At 31.7% G+C, this 19789-nt stretch overlaps 3 protein-coding genes across 3 annotated transcripts; 2 read left to right on the top strand and 1 right to left on the bottom strand.

Moving 5' to 3' along the window:
• Positions 1–1459: 1459 nt before the first annotated feature.
• LOC110820344 (protein CHUP1, chloroplastic-like) lies at positions 1460–4460 on the top strand. The gene is made up of 3 exons (XM_088211729.1): positions 1460–1844; positions 2341–3032; positions 3455–4460. Exons 1-3 carry the CDS (start codon positions 1754–1756, stop codon positions 4190–4192), a joined length of 1521 nt encoding a protein of 506 aa, XP_088067855.1. The 5' UTR covers positions 1460–1753; the 3' UTR covers positions 4193–4460.
• Positions 4461–4624: 164 nt separating this feature from the next.
• LOC110820532 (Oleosin family protein) lies at positions 4625–5562 on the top strand. The gene has a single exon (XM_022050021.2). It carries the CDS (start codon positions 4788–4790, stop codon positions 5289–5291), a length of 504 nt encoding a protein of 167 aa, XP_021905713.1. The 5' UTR covers positions 4625–4787; the 3' UTR covers positions 5292–5562.
• A 1647-nt stretch (positions 5563–7209) lies between these two features.
• Positions 7210–8252, bottom strand: LOC110820343 (uncharacterized). The gene has a single exon (XM_022049792.2). It carries the CDS (start codon positions 8140–8142, stop codon positions 7618–7620), a length of 525 nt encoding a protein of 174 aa, XP_021905484.1. The 5' UTR covers positions 8143–8252; the 3' UTR covers positions 7210–7617.
• Positions 8253–19789: the final 11537 nt, after the last annotated feature.

The following is a 19789-nucleotide window of genomic DNA, read 5'->3' as shown; positions in this document are numbered from 1 at the left end:
CTGTATGCTCATTACCTACTATTTACAGATGATGTAACACTAGAAGTTGGACCAAAACTACATGCTTCCGAACTAAGTGTGTAGAGACGACGGAGTAAGGAGTATGGATAAGGAAATGAAATACTTGGATAATTAATAGCAAGTAGCTAATTTGGAATAAAAAATTGTAAAATTGTAGGCTACCATATTGATTGATGTACAATGGATTCAGTAACTTGAATGATTTACGTTGAACCTTTGTCTATATGGATAGTTAACATTGTTGATGAGACAATATATATTATGCCACGCATGTTGACAGAATCATCGTAATGCCGAGAAAAAAAAAATGAGGTGTTATACATCTTATAATTAATTTCGGTCATACACATAGAAAATGTTTAAATCAAATAATTTAAATTACTAAAATTGAATATTGATTGATGAATTGATGTATAAAATTGAATACCAAATTGTGTTGTTCATTTCATTATATATTCACACGTAGTAATGTTTTTTTTTTTCCTAAGGAAAGATTCGTATATTGCAATAATTACATTAATAATAGTAATATAGTTTCATAGTACGAAATACACAATTTAACTTGAATTTAATATTATAAAAAATGATAAATATATTTATTTATTAATCAAAATATAGTAATATAAATAAATAACATTCTTTTATATATATATATATATATACATAAAAACATTTTTAAAAAAATATTAGGAACGATGTATACTTAAATTCATGAAAATATTAATATGTGTTTATAAATTTTGATATTTCAAATTAGTACATATAGGATCTTCAATAAGAAACAATAAATAATTTATATCTCTATAATTAATGAAATTTTCCCAAGAGCACATGTTCATATATAACTTGGGATCATAATCATTATTAATTTCTCAAGTAATATATTATAAAATTAAAAATTAAACTTTTAATATTTACATATAATTAAAAGTTCATACTTTATTAGAGGTCATTAAGTTTACTTCATCATTTAATTAGGCTTAATCTTAATTATAGCATATAACATACAGTTTTATTAAATATATATGTATATAGGTCACTAATTTAATTGTAGATTATATCCAACACTGAATTTTATCAAGTTAAAATAAATTACTTTTATATATAAAAAAAATATATTGTATTACAAAAAACTTATTTTCCAGAATATAAATCTCTCTTATTACATAAGAATTATAAATATTTTATGAGTTTTTATCTTTTAAAAATTTATATACAGTTTAATATATATCATGTACTAATTGAAGACTAAACTTTTATTAAGCTGAAATAGTATATTGTCTCCTTTTTAACACATATACAACTAGTGTATGTGTGTGTGTGTATATATGGACCACCGGAAATAACATATCTAAATTCCCCATTAACGTCGCTATACATAATCAAATATCTTTCTTCCCTCATTGACATTTCTTAGTTAACCATTTCAGTATATGGTGATACTGAGCTATAAATTAGTTTAGCTACTTATAATATCTTATAAAGATTTTCTCTCCATTGTCTCCTTCCTTTTTATATCCCCTCCCGTCTGCTATTCCTAACAGGTTCGTCCAAAAAAGCGTTAAATGCCATTGTCTCTCTGGTTGAAGATCAGCCACTTCTTGATGATGAGACAGATAAATAGACCTTCTTCATCAGGGAAAGCATACTGACTGACTGATAAGAAGAATATTGTGATGGTGAAAACACATTCCACCATTATCATGCTTCTGACCTCTGATAACTGAGCTACATGATATTCAGAGTAAGCATTTTGGTTGTGGCTTCTGTGATAACCCTCTCTGTTTCTCATAAGAGAAAACATTTCATCAAACATCTTTCAGGTACTAATTTTACCGCTTAAATCCTCTTTGGTATATCTTTTCTTGACTGATTTTGCTGATGCTGTTCTTGGGTCTGGTAAAAAATGGTGTTACAGTTTTGATTTGCCAAGTTTTTGTGATACTTTTTGGTTTTTTTCACATGGGTAGAAAAGGATCATGGTAATGGCTGTCAGCAGATTCAAGAAGAGGCTGTTAAATTCTCTCTGATTTAACCTTTCCGTGATTGATTTTGTGCTACAGTTCTTGGGCCCGATTAAAATGGTTTTATCATTTTGATTTGGCACTTGTTATGGTAATTATTTGGTGTTTCTTTACATGGGTAGAAAAATATCATGGCCGTGGCTCTCAGCAGATTAGAGAAGATGAATCTAAATTCTCTCTGCTGTGGATTCTCTTGATTTTGTTAGATAAAGTTATTGGGTCTGGTTGAAAATGGTTTTATCGTTTTGATATGATATATTTTTATGGTTTTTTTGGTGTTATGCTACATGAGTAGAAAAGGATCATGGCCATGGCTGTCAGCAGATTGGAGAAGATGAGAAGAAGGTTGAAGATGACTTTACAGAGGAAGCTGAAGGTGTTGAGAGGAAAACGAAAAGAAATTTGATGAGAAAAACAGATTGTGATAACATAAAAGCATGCAGAAGCTTTGACAGATTAGTATATATGCAAGATTTTCAGAGACTTGAGAAGGAATTGAAACAGAGAAAAATGGCCATTGAAGGAAAAATGCTTCAGCTCTACAACCTAAAAGAGCAGCAGTCACAGATTTCCCATCTACAAAAACACTTGAAGGACAAGATGGAAGAGATCCAAACACTCACCATCACTATAAATTCGTTGAAATCTGAAACAAAGTGTCTTCAAGAAGAGATTAGACAAGGTACCATGACAGAGAAACAGTTAAGGATGGCTAAGCAGGTGATTGAAGAAATGCAGACAGAAAATGAAACAAAAGCTATTGAAGTGAAGATGCCTCTAATGATGCTTGAGAAACAAGTATCTGAATTTCAAAGAAATGATTCCTCTTCCATGGATGCCATAGTCAAGAAAAGGCTGAAAGCTGGCCAAGATATGGAGTTGCTGGTGTTGGAGATGAAAAGGAAGAAAAGAGAACTTGAATTTGAAAAGAGAGCATTGGCTATGAAGTTAGCCTCCGCTCATGCCAAAATTGCTGCTTTGGCAGAGGTAAATAGATTAGTCTTTTCTACTTTTTATTATGATTTATGTTGACGTGGCTTGATTATTAAAATATTTTGCAAATTTTTTGAGAATATTTTAAATAAAATTCTAATATTTTACGTATACAAGAATTTACCGTTTAATTGATTATATACTCACATTTTTTATTATAGTAAAAAAAAAAAATTTCAGTCTTATTGTGGATGAAGATATTTTTATTGAATCACGTAATTTTTGTATTTTTTTCTTTACTCCTTATATAATTGTGTGCTTATTTGAAATTAATTTTCACAACAATTTACTTATTAAGTTTTCGAATCATCCACTGATAAAATTGTTGCAAACCCAGAAAAGAAAAATGTTGAATTGCCCTGAATCCTCAACAAAATTTTATGGTACAATTTCTCAGTTTTGGTTATTGGGTGCAGAGCAAGCTCAATCATGCTAAGGTTGAGGAAGAAGCAAATAGACTGAGGCATGCCAATGAGGAACGCAGCGGAGAAGTTGAGAAGCTGCAGAAGAACAGATTTAACATGGTAGAAGAACTAGTATACCAACGCTGGCTTAATGCCTGCATGAGATTTGAGTCCAAGAATTACAAGTTACAATTAAGAACATTGGAATGTGATCATCCAAGACCAAAATCTCATAAAAGACCTTGTAAGCAACCTGTTTTAGATCCAATTTTTGACAATTCTTCTCGAACATCTCGAAGCTCCGAGAGCGAAGAAATTGACAGCTCCACCGTTTGGAGTTCTTCAAGTAGCCAAAGAAGTATAGAAAAGATATCTAGTGTCATTCATCGCATTAAAAGCTGGGGAAGAACAAGAATAAGAAGACGAAGTAAGGATTTGTCACATGATAACAAGTCTTCAACCCAAACTAGTCTAATTCGCCGGTTTTCGGATTCAATGGTACCATCAAAGCCATCAATATTGATCAGAAAACACAAAGAAGATTTGGAGAAACACAATCAGGTAAGAAGAGTTTCTTTCAAAGATGAAACTAAGACAGTCCCGAAAAAAGATCATCCACAGAGTATTGTCACAATGATGATGCGGGGACAGTCCAAAATTACACTTGAAAGATTGGGTGAAAGAGTAATTGGGTGTGAAGCAAATGGGTTTTTTGAAGAGCGTAAATTACAGGAATCCTCCATTGATTGACGCTTGGGAAAGAGTAGTAATGTGGATCATGGTGAGGATGGGAAAGTAGCCATTGAAGATACAGGCAAAAAGTAAGGTTCATATGGGAAGACTAGTTGCCGCTTTCTTCCTTTTGCTCCTTATATTTATTATTTATATAGTAAGTAATAAATTTAAATAATAAATAGTAAAAAAATATGAACGACCAATAATTACTGTAATTTTCTGTTTTTGACCCATCTGCTGTAAATATTCATGCAATGAAAGACAGCACTTGCCCATCACAGAATCTCTAACAAAACATCCCAACAAGAAAATTTATATATATATATATATATATTGTCTGAAATAATAATTAAACTTCATACAAAAAATATTTATTTTAGCAAAATTTTGTCTTTTTATTTTTTTCCTACTTTTATGAAGAGAGAAAAAGTCAGTATGAGCACCCATATCCAGGATTAGAATTTCACCATCTCCAACTCCACGTGTTCCCCTGCATGTCTCCACACCCTAACCCTCCTCCCTTCTCACACCTGTCCTTCCCCAACCCCTCCAACTTCTTAAGACACCATTCTCTTCTCCCATCTCACTTTCTTCCCTCAAGCTCTCAACAATGTCCGACCGAGGCACTCCTCCTCCTCCGCCGCAGCCCAGAACCGCACGAACACCACATTCCTCCACACAAACTACCACTGTCTTTCTCCACAGACTCCAATCTCACGCACCCACCTCGTCCCAGCTCCTCGGATTCCTCACCCTCGTCATCTCCGGCTCCATTCTTCTCTTCCTCGTCGGCCTCACCGTGACCGCCACCGTCCTCGGCCTCATCTTCTTCACGCCTCTTATTATTATCTCCAGCCCCATTTGGGTCCCCGTCGCCATTGTTATATTTCTTGTCAGTGTCGGATTCTTGTTCGTTTGCGGATTCGGCGTCGTTTCAGTCGCCGCTTTGTCGTGGATGTACCGGTACTTCCGGGGAATGAACCCGCCCGGATCGGACCAGGTTGATTATGCGAGGACTCGGATCTACGACACGGCTAGTCATGTGAAGGATTATGCAAGAGGGTATGGCGGGTACTTGCAGAGCAAGGTGAAGGATGCGGCTCCAGGTGCGTAAGGAGGTAATAGTGGTCGATCCGGTCCGGTTCGAGTAGTGAACCGGTGGAAAATGAGAACCGGGTTAATATTTTTTTTACTTGTTTGCTCTAGATAGTTTCTTTATAATCTTTTCTTGGGAAACCTTTTTTTCATGTCCTTCATGTTAGTTGAGTTGTTTGGAATTTTGTTGTTCCTTTTTTTTTTTTTTTAATTCGGTTGAATTTTTACTGTTTTTATGACATAATTAAGGGTTTCTTGAGTATAATTAATTAGATTTGCAGTTGATTAGATTTTTTATTAGTGTATTGTTAATTCACTTTAAACAATTAGGGTATGGAGAATTTATGTAGAAATTAAATTATTTATTTATACCCAAATTGAAATTTTTAAATTTTAGGGGTAAGATCATAAAGCTTCACAATTTTTTTATTTGAGAAAATTTATAATTGCATTTGGTTCAAACATTTTGACACGACAATAAAATAAAATAATTCAATGAAAATAGAAAGGCCCATAGTAATATAATGGGGCTCCAATCATGTTCTAAAAAGTATCAAGTCCATTTTGCTTCCCCAAAAAAATTAGTAGACTTGTATAGATTAGGTGGGTCGGTCCAAATGTCTTGTTATTTTTGAAAAATTATCAAAATATAATTTTTTTTCTTTCAATTTAATATAGTAAAAAACCATTTTCGAAGCTTACCAAAAATTTTAACGATTTAAATTAATTTATCCAATGAAAAGAAGGATAACCCATGAATGAAATGGGTTTGAATTAATTGGACCATAGTTGTTTTTGAACAATTATCATAGTAGTAATTAATAGACCCTCCACTTTATGGATTGGTGAAAAAAGGATGGTAAATTGTTTTATAGTTTTACCATTTTAGTTCTTGTTGTAATTTAATTTATGTTTTTGTAAAATTTGGGTATATGTCATATATATTTTGTCTTTTATATAAAATTATTACTTTTTAGGTTATAATTTCCCAAAATAAATGCATGATTTTGAACCAATTTAGGAAAATACATGAATATAAGTACATGATAATCAAAAGTCAAAACTCAAAAGGGCGAAAGACGACTCAAAGCAGTTAGCTCTTAGTTGATTAGACGGGCATTCATTGCTTGCTGGTCAACTCACAGGAAAGGAAACATAAAATTGGCCGTTTAGAAGTATTGACAAGGCCATTTTGACCTCACGTATTCTCTATTTTCCCAAAATCGCAAACCTAAAAATTAAGAAATTAAATTTGATTAATCTGATATTATTAGTATAATTAATTTGATGTTCCGCTGGCATGAATCTATCCCTCCTGAAACTAACATTTATTATCCTTATTTAAATGTGTTTAAATAAATTTCGTACTAAATTATTAGTGCTTCTTTTGTTATATAATAAATTAAAAATTATGAAATGATTAATACGTACATCGCAAATAATTAATAAAAAGATATGTATTTTATAAATATTTATTTTATAATTATATGCATAAGTGGTTTTTAAGATAATTGAAAAAAATAAATAAGATATGATTAGTTATAAACCGATCACACAAATATATGGAGGAATTTTTTAGTTAATTAAAAAAATTATTAATAAAAAACATTATGTTATACTTTGAAATTCCTCGTCCAAGACCATTTCCAATGGAATGTTCTCTTTCTTCATTATATATTATCATCTACAGCGCTTATTGCGGATATGTAACTAATTTTATTTTCTTATGGTCTGTTTGGATCAAGAGAAAATTAAATGAAAATCATAATTTTGTTATACACTGGGTGCTAACATATGCATTAAAAAAAATTATATTATATGTATCCAAGTATATCCCACTTTGAAAATACAAACATCTACAAGATTAAAAGTAAAAAATTCAAAATAAAGAGATTATTATAAACTAATAAAAATTAATCATATTCTAATTTGATAAATTGAAAGAAAATCCTGATTTACTTAGCCTGCACTTCTCATTAGAAAATTTGTATATATACAATAATTTTTGTTTTCCCAAGGAGAGTACCATATCCCATATTCTATATTCTATATTCTATATTCTATATTCAAAACAAGAAACTGACCAATACTTTTTAAACCCAGTTTTCCTATTCCATCACCCAAAAAAAAAAAAAAAAAAAAAAAAAAAAAACACTTTTTCCTAACTTTGTTCTGGGTTTTCCCGTTGACCCAGCTACCCGAAACTCACCTACTGTGACAGACCAATCATATCACAACACGTCATACAAAAACCCCACATCATAAACGAAAGCAAAATCACATACGTCGGTGACACAACCAACGGTCACCGTCAGGGTAGGCGACAATCCGCCATCAGCCCATTACTAGTTGGCACGTGCGACATACCCACGCATGGGACTGGCACGTGGAGACCGGAAAGGAAGCTCTTCAAGCTGCTTCCCGCGACTATCATAATAAATCACGCCGGAGAAATCCAGCGGCTGACATTTATCCCCCATCAAGATTGCCTTCTGCCATACTCCGCCATCACCGAATTCCTCGGACGCGGAATCGCTATCTGCGCCCGATTTTTTATTCCTACTCACCAAACTCATCGCCTTGTTGCTGATGTTCGTGAACAGCTGCTTCGGCCGCGCCCTCAGCGGCGACTTCGCCGTCCACGGTGACCTCGACGCGAACGCAGGACTTCTGCAAGGACTAAATCCTTCGTTCCAAGTACTTTCATCGCCGGAGTTTTTACTCGGCTCCAGCGCCTTGGCTCTGAGCTTTCTCGAAACTCGGCTGGCGTGTTTGGCACATATAGCCATGAGGGACGAAATAGACAAGAGAAAGCCGGTCCTGAGCCGGCTTGATGAGCTCAAGCTACGGTCCGGTGTTTTAACGTCCATGGCTCTGTTCCCCCTCTGTTGTTCTTCTTCTCCGAATCCAGAAATCGGCGGGGAGATTTTGTGCAAATAGGCTTCATTCAGTTGGGTGGGATTCTAAGGTGCATGCATTTATAGGTGAGGTTGGAGGATTTGGGTAACCGGCGATAGCCGGTGACTCTTTTTTCTTAATGCAGATGCGTTTTCCTCTTTTGGAAATATAAAAATATATGGAAAGAAATTAGTACCTTATCATAATAGGTTTTGAAAGTCATTATTTTGGTAATAAGTTATTGAATCCAATATTATTTTGGAAATTATTATCATATGATATGAAATTTATGTGCAAAATAATCTAAACTGATATGCAACTTCAATGTATTTTCACTTTGAATGAGATTATAATTAAATTTAATAAAAAAAAATTAGATTTTGACTTTGACTGTTTGAAAATTTAAGAAGATGAGTTATGTAGATTTGATTTCATATTTATTAGACTACTACTTTAAATTAAAATAAATTTTTTAAAAAATCTCAATATAACTCGATAACGAATCAAATTTGCAAAATTAAATCTCTGATTCTTGATATTTTTATTTATTAAAAAAAAATCAAGTTTATTTGGTGATAATATGAAACCGGATTCTTTTAAAATTATATTTTATTTTTATTAACAAATTTGCTAAATTCATGACCAACGAAGTAATTTTTTATAATTAAATTAAGTAATATAATTTATATTTTCAATCTAAATTCTTAAAATTATTTCATTTCTTCTAATTATATACTCAAACTAATCAGACATAAATACTTTGAAAGTTTTAAGTATTAAATAATTAAAAATTAAACCAATTTTTATACTTTAATTAAAAATAACCAACTACCAAAAAAAATTACAGCCTTAGTGTAAAAATATTAAATTATAAATTTAATTAAATCAGGTTGAATGATTATATTAATTTATTAAGAAATAAATTGGACGATTCATAAAATTATTAATCACTACCGAAACGCATAATTGTATTGTGAATGACAATCGTACACGTGTGAGGATTTTATTGGTGGGAAACAATTTGAGGAATCTACGTTGGCGCAGCAGGAGATCATGATTTACACGTGTCACGCAAAGGGATGAGGTATGCGTGCACGCTGGTTTGGAACTAGAATAATAACAAGCAAGGAAGGTTGGTGTTGAGTCAACGCAGGTAACCGACGAGAAACATGACAAGTCCAACTTCCAGATTGGAGAAATAAATAAATAAACAAGTGGGATAATTGTGGGTGTGTGGGTCCCACATGTAAGAATCAGACCTAAGAACTCACGACTGCTGGGATTTGTATATTTATGCGGCGCTCACTTCCCCCGGGCCCACCAACCTGTGTGGTAATGCCGACTCGGTCTCACCATTTATTTATTTATTTTAATTGCATAATAATAATATACTTTTGAATAAATGCGTATAAAATTATTATGTCTAAGTTTATTATTATTATTTTTTTCTAATAAAATTATACACCATGCAATAATTGAAATTTCTTTTAAAATCAATGCACTATTTTTATAAAATTCAATTGGAGATTCAACTTATTTTGACGTCATATAAAATAAATATAATTTTCCTAAAGAAAATTTTGAATAAGCATGCTTGATTGATATTGTACAATTAATTAATGTGATCTATAATATATATATATATATATATGTTATTGGGTTGGGCAATTATTAGTTAAATTTTCACTTGACATGCACGCATTGTGATATGGGTTATGACTTAAATCATGTCCATGGAATTAATTGATATTCATAGAATAATATTATACCTATCTATTACCAGTAGCACTTTTATTTCTTAACATATATATATATATATGTATATTAAAAAAAACATCCGGGCCTAGTCTTCTGATATTCCCCCATATATGTGTGTGTGTATATATATATATATATATATAGTGCATACACTATATCTATGCACACGGCACATAGGGTGATTTATGCCTTCTTCAAAGTTTTTAAAATGATTAAAAAAATTAAGCTAATTAGTACATGCAACTGACTTATTAACATGATAATTAAAATATTATTAGACAATTAATTAATTAATTAATTTGATTATAATTATTAATCTACCTCAAATGAATAAGAAGACACCCAGCAACTTTTACCGTCAAATCTGGCTTTATATTATTATTATTTAATATCATTATTAGTTTATGATTAACTTTCATTATATATACATTCTAATATAATTTTTTTTATTAATTACCTTTCGCCACATATATATGATTTTAAAACATAACCAGTAAGATAAAAAAATAGATAATAATTAACCATTTTTATATGTATATTTTTATTAGCATAAATTATCCGTATTTAAAAGATAACTATTGTTGCAGTTTATTAGAAAATATATTTTTTAATACAATATAATATATGTATATGTAACGGTTTCAGAAATTTAAAAAAAATGTATATATTAAAAATTGTAAGTGCGGAAGCGAAATAATTTTTTTTATTAATATCCCTTACACAATAACCAAAATATATTAAACATATGAAAGAATAAACTAATTGAAGTAAATACTAGTAATGAATGCTATAAATAAATCTATCAAATCTTTAGTCATATACTCGCCGTCTTCCTACGGGACGGTCTCGGGAATCAAGTCCTCCTGATCTGAAATGGTTAAGTAAGGAATGAGCTACACTACCCCAATAAAAACATCACATTATCTCACTGCCACTGGAGTAAAGGTTGATAGAAAACAAAAACGACCAATTGAGCATAATTTATAGCAAACTCATTTATCAATAATAAAAACCTTTATTGTCTACTTACCTTGGTGAAATTTATGAAAGACAACTTGTGAAACACAATAACATCATAAACATCATAAAATCATACACACTTTGTAACATAACACATATCAAACTCTCGTTTTTCAATCATCAGACAAAAATTTTCCTCTTTTATCAGCCTACTAGTATCCATAGAGATCCATAAGGGTCCCCGCTACACGTGAACCATTCACATTAATAACTTGATTCTAGGGCCGTTCCCATACCCTGTCTGGTATGGACGTCAAAACCATAAAGCTCAATACCCCGTCCGGTATGAAGATAAAACGGGCCGTTCCCATACCTCGTTCGGTATGGGCGCCAAAACACATAAGGTCTCTATACCCTGTCTGTTATGAGAGACCACGTTTCCGGTAGGATTTCCTATGGACCCGGTCCGTCTACCATATCCCAGGATATCTAGTGAGGCTGTAAACATTATCCATTATCAATTATCAATTCACATACCTTTTTATCATTTTTCTTAATCTCAATTATCCAATCAAATACAAACACCTAAACCAGTAATAGACACCAAATAAGATAACACAACATCGGGTTCACAATAATTCAAAGTATAATAAATAAAACCGTGATTCATGCATACGAAACCATAGAATAAACACATCAGGCATCATACTGCATTCAAAACTGCAAAATAAATCAAACAACACATGACCAAAAATATATCAGATTCGGCTGCATTGACAATCAATTATACATATTTATTAAGTCATAAAATACTGTTTTATCATTTATTAGGCTTTAATGTCATGATAGGAAATAGGATGAGAGATCATTACTTGTTTCGGGGTCTGAAATCGTGTTCTCACTGCGCCTATGGGCTGTCTCTAAATTTCCTAAATTTTTTTATGGGAAACTGAAACACACTTCCGGTACCTGCACGTGTCCCCAAAAAACCCCAAATCAGACTCAGGGCTCTTTCGACCAATATCAGAATTCCAGCACGGCGGCTCCGCCGCCCACAGCGGCGATCCGCCTCGGGTTGACCGTTTTCGGCCAGTTTCGACTGAATTCGGCCAAACTCGCATCGATTCCTACGATAAAACACCCCTAAGACCTTCGGTGGGCCAAAAAATCAAGAAAAATTAAGACATACTGGCGGCGGAGCTCTCGGGTACGGCGGCTTCTTTGGCACGAGTCGCAATTTGATGTTTTGCTCTAGTCAACCTGTAGAGAAAGGGACGATGATCACAGTGGTGTAAAAATTACATCAAATGGGAATCAGGAAGGGCCTAATCGGAGGAAAAAATCGAGGGAAGCCGCCGCGGCACCGCTGGAGTTCGGCTGTATTTTTCGGCCGATTGGCCGGTTGTTTGGCTCTGATTTAGCCACAGGTGGATTCAGCATCGAAAAACAAGCCCATAGGAGAAATTTTACCTCGTTTGGCGGTAGAAAAATCCTCCGGTGCGGCGACGGGTGGCGGTGATCGGCTCCTCCGGTGACTGGGTCGTCTTCTCCGGCGAGGGTACTGGCGGCTAGGGTTTGGGGTTGGGTGTGGGTGAGATTATTTATAACCTTCTCCTTTTAATTTCAGCCGTCCATCACGATTTAATCTGAACCGTCTGATCGCGATTAAAATGAGAATAAATCTGGGTCGTCCATCACGATGCGATCTGGGCTGTCCGTGCGTGATTCAATCTGGATCATCCGCACGCGTGAGATTTGGGCCGTCCGTGTGCGCGGGAACGGATCTGGGTCGTTCGATTGCGCGCACGCGGATTGCTCACGTGGCCCCATCCCGCGTGGCTTCCCGCATTAGCGTTCCTGCCACGCGGCGTGTCTTAGTTGGCTGGGGCTGCTGACGTGGCGGATCTTTTTTAAATTGCGTTTTGACCCTCCAGTTTTCGATTTTCTTTTCAAAAATACCTACATAATCTAAATTTTCACCCATTTTTTTCAAAATCGTTTTCAATTAATTCACAAAAATAATTTTACTCATTTTTATCTCCATAAAATAAAATAAAATTAAATTACAACCTTATAAATTAATTAATTAATAAAATAAAAATAAAATAAAAGTTTTTGGGTTGTTACAGTATATATATATATATATATATATATATATATATTATTACGTTAAGTAAGACAAAATTAAAATGTTAAATTTGAACGGAAGTGAGCCAATATTTTTTTTTTCTTGTTTATTCTGCTAAAAATTCCAAGATTCTAAGAAAGAGGTGGTGGCAGGTTACCGAATATTTATGGTGAATAAAACATATTATCCACACAAACCCATATATATATATATAGCATAAGAATTCATATTAATATATATATATATATATTTATAAGAAGAAAATGTGGTAGGTTAGCTTCCATTAGCTAATTAGCTAGATTGTTCAATCGTACTTGGCAGATTTTGATTAGGTCACTTACACACATACCCACACAGATGTATATATATATATTTATATATATGATATATTGATATACGTATCTGCTATATATAGATCATGACCCATCTGATAATCCTAATAATCAATATCATGTATTATTATGCACTCTAAGAATGAGATTTTTTTTTTTTAGAATAATTGATTTCATGTATTAAAGTCAATGTCGACTGAAAGTAACTCACAAACACATACCCTGCATGCAGTTGACCCTTGACTCTAGCTAATTACGAGAAGCCAGAAGGCCCCAATTTTACACACACAAACATATATATATATATATATATGTACACGTATATACATACACACACACGCACGCACACACACTCGAGAGAGAGAGAGAGAGAGAATAAGTCATAAAATACCATTTTTTATTAATTTAATTTATTGGGCAAATCAATATATATAAACCCAATATGTATAATTTGTTTATGACCCAAAGCCCAAAGCCTAAGGCCCAAATTGATGTAAAATATAAATCAGTCAGCAGCCCACATGGGATCATACAGACATATTGCACAATAATTTTTTTTTTAAATATATATATATATATATATATATATAGAGGGTCTACATATATGGTTAATTAAATAAAAAATATTAATTTTTAAGAAAAAAAATTATATGGGCTTGTGATAGCTTATAATATTTAATTTAATAGGATCAACTATCAGTGAGATAACTATTTTCTTTTAATTATGTAGTCAGGAGAAACAATTTCCCAATAAACCATAATATATATATATATATAATAGTCTGTATGTACTGATTTGTTTGAGAACTTTGAAGCTCTATGATATATACATGGGTGTGTGTATATATATATATATAAGGCCCACCAGTCTTTTACTTTTTTTTTTGGGTGGACAAGGCCCACCACTTGAAAAGCTTTTTGGAGTTGGGCTGATACTCATTGCAACAAGCCAGTTAGTTGCCATGCCTATCATGTCATATCTGACTCTATATTTTAATTTCTAAAAAATATATAATACCCTTTTTTTGTAGGTTCATTAATTGAAAAATTATACTTTTAGTAGATAGTAATATTGGTAAAAATTTATTTAATTAATTAATATGGTAAAAAATTATAAATTCAGTTTATGGGTTGCTCATAGTTATTAGTCTAATTAATAAGGAAAATAGTGCCTTTTTCTAATACTTATTGAAAAAAAAAAGAAATTTGATTTTTGTAATTAGTAATGCCAATCTAAACCCAATATGTTATGACCCAAAGCCCAAAGCCTAAGGCCCAAATTGATGTAAAATATAAATCAGTCAGCAGCCCACATGGGATCATACAGACATATTGCACAATAATTTTTTTTTTAAATATATATATATATATATATATATATAGAGGGTCTACATATATGGTTAATTAAATAAAAAATATTAATTTTTAAGAAAAAAAATTATATGGGCTTGTGATAGCTTATAATATTTAATTTAATAGGATCAACTATCAGTGAGATAACTATTTTCTTTTAATTATGTAGTCAGGAGAAACAATTTCCCAATAAACCATAATATATATATATATATATAATAGTCTGTATGTACTGATTTGTTTGAGAACTTTGAAGCTCTATGATATATACATGGGTGTGTGTATATATATATATATAAGGCCCACCAGTCTTTTACTTTTTTTTTTGGGTGGACAAGGCCCACCACTTGAAAAGCTTTTTGGAGTTGGGCTGATACTCATTGCAACAAGCCAGTTAGTTGCCATGCCTATCATGTCATATCTGACTCTATATTTTAATTTCTAAAAAATATATAATACCCTTTTTTTGTAGGTTCATTAATTGAAAAATTATACTTTTAGTAGATAGTAATATTGGTAAAAATTTATTTAATTAATTAATATGGTAAAAAATTATAAATTCAGTTTATGGGTTGCTCATAGTTATTAGTCTAATTAATAAGGAAAATAGTGCCTTTTTCTAATACTTATTGAAAAAAAAAAGAAATTTGATTTTTGTAATTAGTAATGCCAATCTAATACACGGTTCCTAAATTTGGCCCGGCATTAATTTTAAAATTAAAAAAATATATAAAAATACAAATTTTATTTAATGTAAAATTAAGAAAAAAAATAAGTGAATGATGAAATTAAAAATAATTTTAAAAAAATTAGATGAAAATTTAGGTTCGGATGGTATTTTTGAAAGAAAAATTAGAAACTGTGAGTCAAAATATAATTAAAGAAAGTTTTGCCACGTAGGACCACCCAGTCAGTAGTCCTGACGAACCTGAGCGCGCCGCGTGGTAAAGTACACTGACTCGGTGCCACGCGGGAGGCTACACTGGCAATCCGCGTGCTCGCAATCGAATGGTCCGGATATGTTCGCGCGCGCGTGGACAGTCCGGATCCGTTCATTCATTAGGCACGATCGGACAGTTGCGATTAAACGCGATGAATGATTCAGATTCGTTCTCTTTTTAAATGCGATCGTACGGTCGATATCAAATTATAATGAACGGTTCAGATTCATTTCCTTTTTAAACACGATCGGTCAGTCAAGATCAAATGTGATAAATAATTTAGATTTAAGAGAGACGGGTATAAATATTCTGCATCACACCGAACCTAAACCATAGCCGCCAGCCCCCCGCCGAAGAAGAAGAACCAGTCGCCAGAAAAGTGAGCCAATAGCCGTCGGTCGCCGTCCCGAAGCCACCTCCGACTGCCAAAAAAAGTAAGAATTCTCTTATATGCTCGGAATTTAATTTATCCATGGCCAAATCGGAGTAAAAGTAACAGTGGATGAACCGAAAATCGCAGGTAAAGCTTGGCAGCACCGCTGCGGGCAAAACTAAAAATTACCTCCGATGAGCCCCTTCTCATTTCCTTTTTTGTACAATTTTTCTACCATTGTGTTCAATATCTTGTTTTCTACAGGTTGACCGAAGAAAAATATTTAGTCGCAAAGATGAGTCGGCAGAGCCACTGAATCAAAAAATTTCGCCGCCGATAAATTTTTATTTTTTGACTTTTTTCGGCCAACTGAGACCCCATAACATATTTTTTTCTTAGAGATAAGTATAAAATAGGACAAAAAGGGCCAGGTCGAGGCAACCTGCCGTCGCAAGTGGCGATGCCGTCGTGCCGGAATTTTAAAATTGGTCGAAAAAAGTTTTTAACTCTGATTTTGAGTTTTTTTAGAGTATTTTTATGTATGTGAAGCGTGTCTTAACCTCCACAAGAAAATCAAGAAACCTGAGGATCACTTGTAGGTGCAGTTGAAAGTTCGGTATTTTGGATACCGATTCGGATAAGAATCCCTCATCTTATTTCATGTTATGGAATTGAAGTTTAATTATCAATAATACGGTATTTTACGTAATTTAAAAAATTTCAATAATCAATTATAGATTACTAATGGAGACATAATCGATTATTTATTATTGTTGTTCTGTTTAACCAATTGTTTGATTTTACAGCTTTAAATGTATGATAATTTACTGAAATTGGTAAAATGATTTAGTTATGTTTCCTCAATGCATGTGTTATTTGTCTTGCGTTGATTTATGATTAAATTGTAAAACTAAAAAAAATAAATATAAACGAAAAAAATTGATTGGTTAAGTGAATGAATGAATGAATGGTAGCCTTACTGGATATCATGGGAAATTGTAGACGTACCTGATACATAAGGAACCTTACCGTGAACGTCGTCTCATACCGGACAGATTGAAAATTGGTATTTTTGGCGCTCATACCGGACGAGGTATGAAAATGACCCGTTTCACTCTCATACCAGATGGGATATCGAGAATTGGTATTTTTGACGCTTATACTGGACAGGGTATTAAAGATGATATTTTTGGCGCTCATACCGGACGGGATATGGGGACGGCTGGTTAATTGACAAGGTTGGATGTTGGTTCACATATAGTGGAATATCCCTATGTACCCCCACGAATACCAGTAGACAAATAAAAAGAAAAAATTATTATTTTTGCTTACTTGAATATGAGATTATGATGTTATTGAACTATTGTCTCTATAGGTCGGTTTTGAAAATCTCGCAACGGAAAGTATGCAATAAATGATTTTACTTATGATAAATGAATTTACTTAAATTAAGAGCTCAATTGATTGTTTTATGATTTTCACCAACCTTCAGTTTCTATATCGGTGAGTAGTGTGATATTTTTACTGGGTAGTGTAGTTCACTCATTCATTAACTATTTCATATCAAAATGACCAATATCCAGATCTCGATCAATAAGGAGGTTGTGAATGGTTCACCACCCGAACTCTTTTAAAAGCTAGTGAATGTCGTTTTAGGATACTCAGTTATCTACTTTTCATTTATTTCTTTGATTTTCGTTTGTTTTTTTAGAATTGACATTCTCGTAATTCTATTGAGTATTTAAAATTATTGTATAAGGAATGCAAATCTTAACTCTATTATTCTACTTCCGCTTCTGCATTCAGTTTATGATTTTATTTCCTTTTAAGTTTCGAATTTTTACAGATAAAGCATAATATCATCTACACTTATACACTATATAGTTTATCATATACGGATGTTTGTACACAAATAAATATAAGGATACATGAGCACGGGCTTGTGTTTATTTGTGTAAGTACATATGTAAATAAGTTAAATAAATAAAATAATGATCACAAAAATTAAATGATTTAATTGGCCCATTTAACCAAAAAAGCTAGTTTAGTCAAGTTTAAATATGTTAAACAAAATTAACTTATTTAACTATTATATATCATTGTATAAATTTTTAAAGTTAATACGAGTTTTTTTTAGTATTGTAATCATTTAAATTAAAAAAATTTAGTTGTCGAATAATTTTTTTTAATTGAATAAATTATTATTCTAATTTAATTATTACAGTTTTATCAACATATTAATAAATTAACTTTTAAATTTTGTTGTATTAAATATTATAAACAATCTATCAAATTATAAACTTAAATCAAAATGCAAAATATTAGTGGTAAATCATTGCATAACTCTTTACATGTTGCATAAATATATTTCACATAACAGACATTAATATTGTGGTAGGTAATGCAGACACAAAAGATACCACAAATTACATAATGCTGAAATATATACATACATATATATATATATATATATATATATATATTATAGTAGTCTAAATGGGAGAAGGCCTGATAATGCTCACATCATCTCTTTCCAATCTTACTTCAAATAATAATAATAATATTATTTTTCTCTTAAGGTAGTCGTAACTCTTATTTATTTTTGCAAAATATTTCTACAATACACTTATGTATTTAAAAATATTGATAATTTCTTAGTTTTTATATCATGTATATATATATATATAATTTTTTAACAATCATTTATTAGTATCTCAAATATATAAAATTAATAACTATAAATCATAGTTGGAATAGTTAAAGAAGTACATGAAAATAATAATAATAATAATAATTGATTATTGGGAAGAAATAAACAGCCCACCGAGGTAACCTAAAGAGAAGAGAATCCTCTCCCATGAACCAAAGTGGTGGTGCCACTAAACCTCATAGAAAGTCAAAACCCAATGTGCCAAGTTACAGTTTCCCACACCAACATGATTGACACCATCCATTTTACACTCCTCCACAATAAGTATAAAGTTTTAAGATCCAATATCTTTCTTTATTCATCACACAAGACCAAACCCATCAAAAAATTAAAGTGGGAATTACTTATATATACGTATATATATGGATACATTAATTTCACTTGTTAACTATATTTATGTAGTAAAAATTACCCATTTTTTTAAAAAAGTAAATTTAAACGATGGATTTCGTACAAAATATATATATATATATATATATATATATATATAAGTTCGCTATATGAATTCCCCTTTTCAAACCTTTTAATTTATTAGAAAAAAAAAAAAAGGTTGTACCAACTCTATGTTGAAATAATTAGAAAAAAATGTAATACGTGTACATAAATCATTTGGGATGTGACCAAATTTTGAAGTTAATATTTAAATAATCAAAATTAATTTTCTTCCTTTGTTGAATAAAATTACCCATCTTGAGAATTCAAACACCCATGAAGTACTTCACGTAAGATTTGATTTATTTGTCATAATCTTACTTAATCCATACTTTTATAAACTAATATAAATAATAATATTAATGTTTTATCACTTTAAAAAAGTCAACCCAATTTGTATTGTACTACTTGCCTGGCTTTACATATTGTTTATTTATTTATTTATAAATATATATATATATATATATTTGGAAGGTCATATCATTAACTAACTAATTAATTAATTAATTGAAAATTCATATCATAACTAATCAAATTTTTAATTATTTCTTTGTTAATTTAATATTACTTTAATTTCTTCAAGCAGCATTGCAAGAATTCCGCTCTTCTTGTTGACGTGCCGTGCTACCACA

The sequence above is a fragment of the Carica papaya genome, chromosome 9, assembly GCF_054855325.1.
Source record: "Carica papaya isolate Zhongbai chromosome 9, ASM5485532v1, whole genome shotgun sequence".
NCBI classification, from domain to species: Eukaryota; Viridiplantae; Streptophyta; class Magnoliopsida; order Brassicales; family Caricaceae; genus Carica; species Carica papaya.
Note: the sequence above shows the minus strand (reverse complement) of the source record. Positions and strands in the feature narration are given on the sequence as shown.